This window comes from Ctenocephalides felis, unplaced genomic scaffold, assembly GCF_003426905.1.
Source record: "Ctenocephalides felis isolate EL2017-DRISC unplaced genomic scaffold, ASM342690v1 CF-g0.4_SCAFFOLD_01886, whole genome shotgun sequence".
NCBI classification, from domain to species: Eukaryota; Metazoa; Arthropoda; class Insecta; order Siphonaptera; family Pulicidae; genus Ctenocephalides; species Ctenocephalides felis.
In genome coordinates this window covers 164,086,922-164,097,973 of record NW_020538040.1, presented here as the reverse complement: position 1 = coordinate 164,097,973, position 11,052 = coordinate 164,086,922, and the positions used below count along the sequence as shown (strand labels likewise).

The 11,052-nt window shown below is 29.3% G+C and overlaps 1 protein-coding gene across 3 annotated transcripts; it reads left to right on the top strand.

Annotated features, from left to right (window-relative positions):
• Positions 1 to 702: 702 nt before the first annotated feature.
• On the top strand, positions 703 to 10,492 carry LOC113377383 (calcium/calmodulin-dependent protein kinase type II alpha chain-like; the record flags this gene model as incomplete). Of its 3 annotated transcripts, XR_003367101.1 has the most annotated exon segments (6): positions 703 to 776; positions 907 to 1,001; positions 2,325 to 2,439; positions 4,196 to 4,340; positions 5,937 to 5,986; positions 6,055 to 7,438. XR_003367101.1 is itself a non-coding variant. In XM_026617684.1 (5 exon segments), coding segments are annotated over 4 exon segments (423 nt in total), but the record flags the coding sequence as incomplete, so codon positions are not given.
• Positions 10,493 to 11,052: the final 560 nt, after the last annotated feature.

The following is an 11,052-nucleotide window of genomic DNA, read 5'->3' as shown; positions in this document are numbered from 1 at the left end:
GTGCATGTAACCGAAGAAAGTTTTCGCAGAAGTCTTACGGAGAAAACAGAACTTGTAATTTGCAATTTATTTAAGTATTTATTAGTAATAAAAAGGTACTTTTAGTTAAAAAAATATTTGAATTCACAATTGTTTCTGCTTTTCTTCATAAGTAATTTGGAAACATTTTATTAAAATTAACGATACTGAAATCAATGCGAATCAGTCAAGAATTTAGGAACTAGATGTCATATCATCGATGTAGTTGTATAAAGTGTTTGTTGTTTTTATGAACCACTATAAAATATTTTAAAAACTCTTATTTTCATTGACAGTTGTTCAAATAAAATTGTCTAAACCATGACAAATTATTTAGTCTTAGTCTTTTTCAGTCTGAGAAAAGCATTCACGATTAAAACATCATTCTAATAATGGTATTAAAAGGCTGATCTTTAACAACACGTATTGCATTTTGATATGTAATATATATAATATTTACGATTGCACTGATGTAGTAACTAACCGTTCATTCATCCAAAACTGAACAAAGTGGTTGAGGTGGTGTAACTAACACGATAAGGCTATTTCAAATAGTTTATGGATAGATATTTGACTAACAATTTAGTACATGAAATTATTGGTTTTGTTTTGAGTTTGTCATTGATTTTCATTGAAATGATATTTATATGACCTGAATTTATAATAATTTAATATTCTACAGCCCGGCGCCAAGAAATTGTCAAAATGACGGAGCAACTGATCGAAGCTATTAACAACGGTGATTTCGACGCTTACACGTGAGTAATAGAATTATTAGAAATTATTATTTTTTAATTCTTATATATGGGTTATCTAATAAGTTTAATTTTAATTTCAAATCATAAATAAGTTTGTGGAATATTTAATAATTTTCATTTTGAAATATAGCAAAATCTGTGATCCTCATCTGACGGCATTCGAGCCTGAAGCGCTAGGCAATTTAGTTGAAGGGATGGACTTCCACAAGTTTTATTTTGAGAACGGTAATATATAAAAAGTTTATGCATTTGAATTAATTTATTTTTTTTTAACATTGAGATATAATATAAGCTATATGTAACAAACACACACCTATAAGTAGGGCGGGGCACAAAGTTCCAATATGACTTTCAGTAATTATAATATCTAAACCAAATGAACTATATCACAAAACATGAAACGTATCAAACAAACAACTATCGAACTATGTTCAGTAAAATTCCCTGTTAATTCCTAATTATAAAAAAGAGTGCGCGTAGGGTTCACACGCGATTGAAGTAAAACTTATTTGCTACTGTACATCATGGCATATAAGTAAAAATAAATACATCATATAACAATTTTGAATAATGTTTATTAGTAATATGGTAACAGTCGTGATGCACACATTTATTAGTGTCAACCATTATATACATTTATATAATGATAAATTATAAATTATATATTTATGATAGCATTAAAAATATGTATAATATTCAAAAACAATAATATAATTAAAGTCATACTTTAAATATGACGTGATCGGTTTGTCATTGTAATTAGCATTTAGGACTTGAACCTTCATTAGAGAAATGAAATAATTGCTGATTAATAACTTCTATCTCACCTCAAACACAGTGGAATGTGTTAAACAACGCCTAAACAAATATTATTTTCGCAACTTCACTCATCATGTAATTGTGTTTGAAGAACTTCATGTAATTAAAATTAACATACATTCATTGACTGCTTGTATTTTTTTACTTTTTCGCTGGCGATAAAATCTCATTCTTTAAACAGCTGTGATGTCTGTCTTGCCTAAAAAATATTTTCCATTTTAATAACTTCAAAGATTCGGCACAAATGTTTAATTTGTTTTATTATTTTCAAGGAACAGGGTAAAATATTCTTCTGATTTAGGTATTTTTCATTGAATCAAGATTTGTACTACGATGTAACTTTATAATGTTTATCTATGCCGATTTCCTTGTTTATATCGGCACGCATACAACGACAGATTTCTATGCACATAAACGACGACTAATCACAATCTACCCGTATAGAAATGATATCATCGAGAGCGAATGACGAATCATTGGCACTCGACTCGGCCGTAACGCACTTCCGTTGCATTTGTACGGATTTACATCCTAGTCGCGCCTAAAGAAGTTTTACTTAAAAAAAAACATTTCTATAATTAGGAGTTAACTGTGAATATTGTTGTTTGTTTGTTAAATGTTATGTGTTGTCATGAAATTTAAATTAAACCTTTGTGTCTCGTCCTGCCCTATTTCTAATATTTGGAACATGTTAAAAAAATTAATTTATTAATTTGATAAAATGATTAGTCCTGGGCAAGAATTGTAAAGCTGTGAACACGACCATACTGAATCCGCACGTGCACCTCCTGGGCGACGACGCCGCTTGCATCGCCTATGTGCGACTGACGCAGTACATCGATAAGTACGTTATTTTATTTTATTATTAATAAAAACAATACTTTACATTAAACATTTATTTGCGCATTTGTTTGTTTTCAATTGTATGTTCTAATCAAAGACCAAACATTAACGTACGTTTCTGTATTTTCCTTTTCGTAATCAATATGAAAACAAGCTTTGTTATTGTAGAAAGTTGCAAGTTGGATAATGTTATTGATTGATAAGCTTTTTGGTTTATTTATTTGCTTCATTATAATATACATAAGACATTGAATCAATTGTTTATAATGTACAAAAAATATATGAACTACTTTCAGTGATGTAACTCTTTTCAGCGATGATGGTAAAAATGAGTAAAAAAAGAAGATACAGTTGAATTTTACTTATTAGTTCTATTGAAAATTATTTTTCTAATTCCTCTATTGTGAATTTGATCTAACAACTTTTTTTAGACTTTTAGTATATTCATTGACCGATTCTCTCGCACAACAGAGCAATGTTATGGCAAGGCTATGTTATGAAGAACTTTCCATACTAAATATTGACAAAAGGCTGTCAGATAGAAAACCTAACCTAGAAACCGCACAAATGTCAAAAAAAACGATCTTAGTTAGATAACTGGGTATTTCTGACCCAGCTTCATAACATACAAGTGACGTTGCAGTTTATGTGTAAAACGCCTGACTGCACAGCAAGTATATGATATTTGGACAGTATTCAGTATGATTAAGTAGCATAATGCATGAAAGTTGGAGCGTAATACGGCCTTGCCATAACATTGGTCTGTTGTACGGCAGAATCGTCTCATCAATCTTTCTGTTTTTTTATATATAAATATTTTCAATATATTTAAAACAAATATTGTCCGGCTCATTTAAAGCTAACTTCTGCCAATATGGGCACAATATTGGTAATAATGGCTCAATATTCAAATATAGCAGCACGACTCACTCCCATCTGGCCAAGATTTATTTCTACTGGTATATTTCTAAATATGCCTGAGTACCTCATTCCTGGTGTACAAATATATAATATCCAATCTAGTCCACTAGTTTTCACATCGTGATATTACTTATAAATGAGAAATGAAAATATTAAAATTAGAAAATGTGTGTTCACAGTTTCATTGTGAAATATATATTTGTAGTTTTAAGGTTTTTTGAAACCTTATTATCGTTATCATACAAAATACTAAATTTAGAAAACTTTCAGTATTCAATTACGAATTAATAATTATATGTGCAGGAATTACAAAAAGCTGCTCAAATTAGCTTTAATTCCCAGGTAAAAATAAATCGTGGCCCAATATTGTTTTCCGTGTTGGCTCTATATGGTTTATCAATATTGTCCTAACATTATATGTACTGTTAACATTTTTCATATAGAACATGGAATAATGGCAATGCAATATAGGCCCTATATGAGCCGAATATTGATAAATAATATTATATATTTTTATAAAGTTGACAATAATGCAATTAAAAATATATTTTTGAGTAAAATTACACATGCAAAATTATTTCCTGGTATGGTTATTAATTTAAAAAGATTAGATAAAATGACAAAAAATGTTTTTATTTGATTGTTCTGTACATTTTTCTATAGTAACAACTTACTTTCCTAATATAAAGAAAACGAAAAATGGTTGCCTCCTCTCTTCAGGCATGCGCAATAGAAGCGTGATATTTTGATTGAGGTTCCTTTATAAAATGATTCAAAGATTTATCATATTTTATATTATTTTTTATTTTATTAATAATGTTTCTATTAATGTTTAGACAAGGGCAAGCGCACAGCCAACAGTCGGAAGAAACGCGAGTGTGGCATAAACGTGACAGTAAATGGCAGAACGTACATTTTCACCGCAGCGGAACGGGATCCTCCGGAACGGGACAGTTTGACTATGCCCATAAGTAAACTCCGGTAAGACTCGAAAAAAATTACTTGACTCGAAATTAAATAATATCAAGCATCATTAGTATTCTAGCTAAAGATACCGAAGTCCTCTTTACAAAAATAAAGTTTTAAAAATACACTTATAGTCACATCTTGTAAATGTTGGCATCTAAGTAAGTGCGGATTTTTGTTAGAAAATCAAAGATATTGTTCTTTATGTTACGTAGTTATAGAATTTATTAAAACTCTCCTTCGATAATTCAGGTTGTTGGGTTATAATTTAACTCTTGTATCTATGGACTGTATTAAACACTGATTTGTTTGTATTTTGTGTATTTGTTGCAGTTCTAATTACAATCACTGATTTGTTACTAAGTTATAATGAAAGAAGATATATTTATTTTTATTGGTTATTTACATGTTGTTAAGCGGACTTTACTTTTTGAAGTGAACAACTAGTTCAATTAAAACACTCCGCTACCCCCTCCACCAGGGGTAGCAACCATTCCGTGTAAAGCTTAATGCCCTGAAGTTTGTCACCTTCATGGTCAATATAATAAAACGAAAAGACGTCCGAACAGATATTTTTTCATGAAACTAAATATTTTGTATTTTATTGCCCATTTTTATAACTGACTTTTGTCAATTATTAGGCTTCATTATTATTCATCATTATTCTTTCTTTATAATACTTCTAGTTTTTATTAGCAAAAAACTGATCAAGGTACAATCTGACGTCATAATCATGATTTTTTTTTAAATTCAAGGGTTTTCTAAAGATCGAAACTATAGTAATCAGATTGGAGTTAAGGTCAGGACTATATGCTAGATGTGGCAAAACTCAACCAAGCTTTAATAATTTTTACCGAGTGGCCAAAAATATGTGATCAATAATAAAATCGAAACGGTGATTTTTTGATTTACCAACTCATGCTGCTTTTTGATTTACCAACTCATGCTGCTTTTTTCAACCACATTTTTTCAATTGAATTTTGTTAATTGTTTATTGTACACATCACAATTGATTGTTCAGTTTGTGATAACAGTTCAAAGTAGACAAATCTTTTTTGATCAACTGCAACTGAACGACCAGAGCGTTCTTCATCTTTGATTAGAAAATCACCAGATCAAAATTGGGCAAACCAATTTTGGCACTTCCGTTTCTTTTAAGGTTTCGTTGCCATGACCAGCGCAGAACTTTTTGTGAAATTCAGATGCCTTTTTATTTTTGCAAACATCAAAACAAAATATGATAAAAATTTTCGATTTGAATGTCTATCTTTCAGTGAACATCAAATAAAAAATACTATTTTTTATGTAACCCATGTACGACCAATATGGCCTTATATTAAAAACTTTTTTTCTCGACAAGCCGTGTCTTGTCTGATAGGCCAAGGTTTCGAAACATACTGCAAATGTACGGTTTGCGTCGGACATCTGTGATTGACGTGGCTTTCCACCAAAACTCGTATGTCAGGCATACATATCTGACACAGCTCATGAAGAACTTTCTAGCGTCAGACACATACGACTGAAATGGAGATTAACATATTAATAAAATGATATTTCATGATGAATTTAATATATATTCGCAATTTATTATATTTTCTTTCTCTTTTTCAGCGGAACAAATGCTACTTCGAGCGCAGTCGCGGCTGTTCTCCACTAAAAGTGTATTAATAATAATTAAAAAATTCTAGTTTAATGATAAATATATAAAGATATTTTATCTCTTTGATAGGATGACCATACAAAAAATATTTATGAATTAACTTCGTACATAAAATATTCCAATGGAATTAGATTGAGATGAATGGATAGAGCAAAAATAGACGTCAGGACAGAAAATACACGAGTACGAAAAAGCTTAGTTAGTGTCTCTCTCTGAAGAGAATGTCACGCGCGTTTTTTATTCACTTTAGAATCTGAACGGAGATATCGAAACTGCATTACTAGTCCAAGAAATATAGCCAAAAATTTGTATTTATTTGTTTTATACATAGAGAATTTTTGATCACTGATCTTTGCCAATGACCCAGTTAACCAGGCGCAATTGTGATCGGGAACTCGATGTATTTTATATGTGAGTTAAGACTTTTTGAAATATATCATATAAAATAAAGGTCCAAAACGCTTATTTCTGTGGGCCGCGAGGTTAAAAGTGAGCAAACTGTAAGAGATTTAATACGTTATACGGAAATAACATATATCAAATTTTTAATTAATTGTAACGATGTATTAAATAAGCCATATTAACTCGTAGATGCAAAGACGTAGCTTTTATTTGCACGCGATGGAGATTCAAAGAAATATTATTTTATATTAGTATATTTTTATTTATCAAGTTTAATCAAATATGCCATAATGGATCAGCGTAATAAATTTTATAATATTTTTTCTTTTGTAACCAATATACAGTTAACTCTTTTGCTACGGCAGCGTTCTCCCTGATACTGCTGTACAGAAAAGCAAACCGCCCAGCTGTACATATTTCCATATTTTTCAATAATGATCAATAAAAATGTATTTCAAATTTAAAAATTGCACGCCTAAAGAACTAAAAATTACAATAACATATTAGAATTCCCAATAACTCAACTTTGAGTGATAAATCTTAAAAAAAAAGGGTTGTCACACTGGATGTCGTCTATAGGCGTCACTCGTACACAAGGTAGTCATGTGGATGTTGCCTAAAGGCAAAGCTGGTAGCAAAAGGGTTAGTACACAAAGTACTCACAAGTTTTACTCATTTCATACTTAGATTTTATATGGCATCGCTTGATTAAATCGTTCATCATACATATAATTGTTATACGTATACCCATAGTGCCATATATTACTGATTTTTTTTATAAAAACCAACAGAGTTAAAAATTGATTATTAGTTTTGGCATGATTCTCATACATTTTCCCAGGAACGATAAAGTATTTGGACATTTAGATTTGCATAATTCAAAAAATGGACTTTTCAGTGGTTGAATATCGTCAGTTTCGTTTCACCGGAACCAGTATGCGCAATTAGTGACCATTCGTCTCTTAGATAGCTAAATGATTCGTATATTATATACATACACTTAACTATATTGATATATAATATATCAAAAGTATAAAAATTGACTTGTTATTTAAGGAGTCGTAGTTTTTTCTTAAAATATTAAAAAAAAATCCTATCATACATGCTCTCTTATTCATACTTATCTATCATATATAATAAAAATTAAAAGAATTTACGCCATTTTAATGAATTTGCATATAGATAATTATATATAAATATTTATAAAAAAAGAACTCTTTAATATACTGTCTTCAGATTTTTTAATGTGTTGCTGTATAAATAATTATTATAATTCGAATAGATATTATACAAAAATGTTTGCGATTTGACTCATTGTCGGTAGTGAGCCGGGAATAGTTCCATCGAGATTAAATTGTGATACAAACTCCATATATAATTTAAATTGCCATTAATTTGCAACATCTTTGAACTAAAGTATGTTTTCATATCTTTAACTAGTGTTTGATAAAAGACATTACGGCAATGAATATTTATATCGAGTTTGTCATCACATAAATGCAAGAAAATCTAGTCAAAAATCGTGTAATGCAGCGTGTCGTATATGTGCATATTAACATATTTATATAAATACATGAATATTGCTAAGTTACAGATTCATAATTGTAGTATTGATAAGTGATGTTATTTTGAATTTTCAAAGTGTTTCTGTAGAAATTTGTATAAAGAGTGGTACAGATACAAAACGTATATGTTATTCTGAACAATCTAGTCATATATAAATATTATTTCCTCTCCTCCCGAGCCACATGTAGACGCTCTCATTAAAATAAAGCCTTAAGCGAACTCGAGTCATTCTGTGAATCGACTTGGAGTGTTCTTGGCCTAACCCAGAAAATTATAACATCCTTTTAAAATAGACAAATATATCTTTGAAATGTTTACTCGTAAAATATTTCAGGTCGAATCAATGTAGTAATCGAAACAAATGACTTATAGATCCGCTGCCAATGCGTTTTTATTTATGCATATTTGGGATTAAAATGCCGCGGCTTTTTAATAATGAAACTTAAAAAATTGAATCATTTAATCACAGGGTGTTTTAGCCAAACTAAGCCGTAAGTGATCCTTTGTCGCGAATCAGACTTGCCTCTGATCCAGGTCGAAAAATTAGCATGAAAGCGATCAGAAGCATTTTGGCTATTGTAAAAAAAAAAACGTTTTAAGATTTTAACGTGTAATTGAACATTATAGACACTATTAATACTAATTATTCGCATATGAAGCCAGATACAAATGATTTCGGGCGCGTACTCTTGCAATGCCTTTGATGACAGAAAATATATACAGTTTTTTGAAAATATAATATAGTGTTAAAATTGACTACTGATTGAATTTTGATTTATTTTACCTAGCATGTGGACGATTCTTTTATGAAGCTTGCGTCATATATATTATATATCAGACAACTACCTAACATCAGTGTAAAGCACTAAATTTTAGGTGTTTTGTCATAAATTACACATAAAGAACTTTAAAGTTCCAGATATTCAATATAAAAAGGTTTTTATATTAAACTCTTGTTAATTACTTATTTCTATTATAAGTTATTTATTGTTATACTTTCTATAAATATATATAAATATTAATTATGTTAATACTGTTTGTTTCAAAGGAATCAATATACTGCTACGAAAAACTGAGATACTAATTAACACTAAATCTAATAACATACATTTGGATAATCGAGCTACCGTAATGAATTATAATATAATAGATTAAATCTATTTTTTTTAAAAACATAAAATTGATAAATAAATATCAATTCGAAGTAAAACTCGACACATACTTCACAACAATATCCAAAATCTTGCATCAAAGATTTATGCATAGTTTTTATTTTGCTCGATGGGTTTAGTGTTAATTTATTTTTTCATATCATATGGTATATCAAATATATCAAACCATTGAATAAATTAATGGTATAATTGATTCTGCAAACTAACAGTTTAAAATATTATCGCAATCTGTAGTATGTATTAATTTTCAACGATTTTACACAATTTATATATCTCTTTGATATAGTAATAATTGTTTTTGTATAGACTGTAATATTAATTCCTCTTAAACTTTTTTGAAATTATTATTTATATTGTTGCAATTTAGTCAAGTGAATTCGTATCTCATGGAATATAAAACTATGTTCAATAGAGATAGAAATTTCAACTATTGAATTACCTCATTCATGACAAGTTGCTTATAAGTCCCAAAAAACAATTGTAATATGTATATATATAACTGCATGTTAAAGTACTTAAAATCCATTTGCGTCTGATAGAAACTAGTTTGTAATGCATTTGATTTCATTGATCTTTACAATCATTTTGCAACTAGCATAATCTAATTTTCTAATATGATACGATTTTATTATAGAAAATATAATGTTCTGAACATATTTATAATCTACTAAATCACATATTTTAATAATAAGAATTACTTTTCACTGAATCTTTTTTCAAAATTTCGAATTCATAAAAAATTATAGGACATAAATTAAACTTAATTATAGCAAAATATTATACAACGCCGGATTCATAATTCAATCATTTTATATTAATATCTTAGAATACACTTCACTGCATTGTAAATACATTTATTATACAATATTCATAGTACGTTCTAATTTATTAATATTAAATCTGCACAAATTTGTAAGGTGGTAAATCATTAAATGAGAAATCGGTAAAATGACCATTTTGTTTCCTAGTTATTTTATGCAAAGTTCAAACGTGATAAAAATTCAAACTCGATGGTAATGACAAGCATTGCAGTGAATTGTAAGCAAATAAATATATAATTCGACTGAAAGAATCTTGTTATTGACTTGATACTCTACTTCATTGTTTATTTATTAAGACCTATTTATAACCATAGAAATTTGGACTTTGCTTGTATGTTATAGCTCTCATGTCAAACTCTTTCATGAAAATAAATATTATTGTCAAGATTTTATTTTATTATGCTAATTTTCAATTTTAGGTTGCTACCATAAGGTTTCAATGTTGAATCCCAGGTGTGTGAAAGGAAACAGTGGTGATGTCTATTTTCACTGGATAATATAGATCAATAGTTTGCAAGTAAAAATAGCGGGCAATTAGAGGAAGACTACCAATGGGGAATGCTGTTCAAAGACAAACAAACAAAAAATAATTATAATTTATAAATTTTGTTGAATACTCTGTTTGGATGAATTTGTAAAAAAACAGCAAAGTCCCTATAAATGAGCATACATTGTTGTCAGCTTTAATCATTTTATGTTAAATATCTCAACAATTTTGGTCCAAATCTTAACATGGTGTTCACTATAGTGTATTTACTTATTTCAGTATTATAGTGACAATTGGTATCGTTGCTTAAAAGGTTTCCAAATCCAGGCTGCACCGCCCCCATCCTCTATTTCCACTTGATACAAGTTCTTGAGGTCCAGGAAGTCAGTGAGTCAGTCTTTCACAGTCCGCTTTAGAGGTCCAACTTGTCCTACAAATGACAAGCTGGTGGGACCCATAGTTTAGTTGTAATTGTAAGTGTGGAATACCATTTACAAGAAGACAAGTTCAGTTTGAAGGTCAGATCTCTTATTATTAGCTGTAGATATTTCCCCCATATAATAGTGTAAAAAAAGAATAACAAATATTAGTTAAAGAACATGGCTGTATGCAAGTGCAA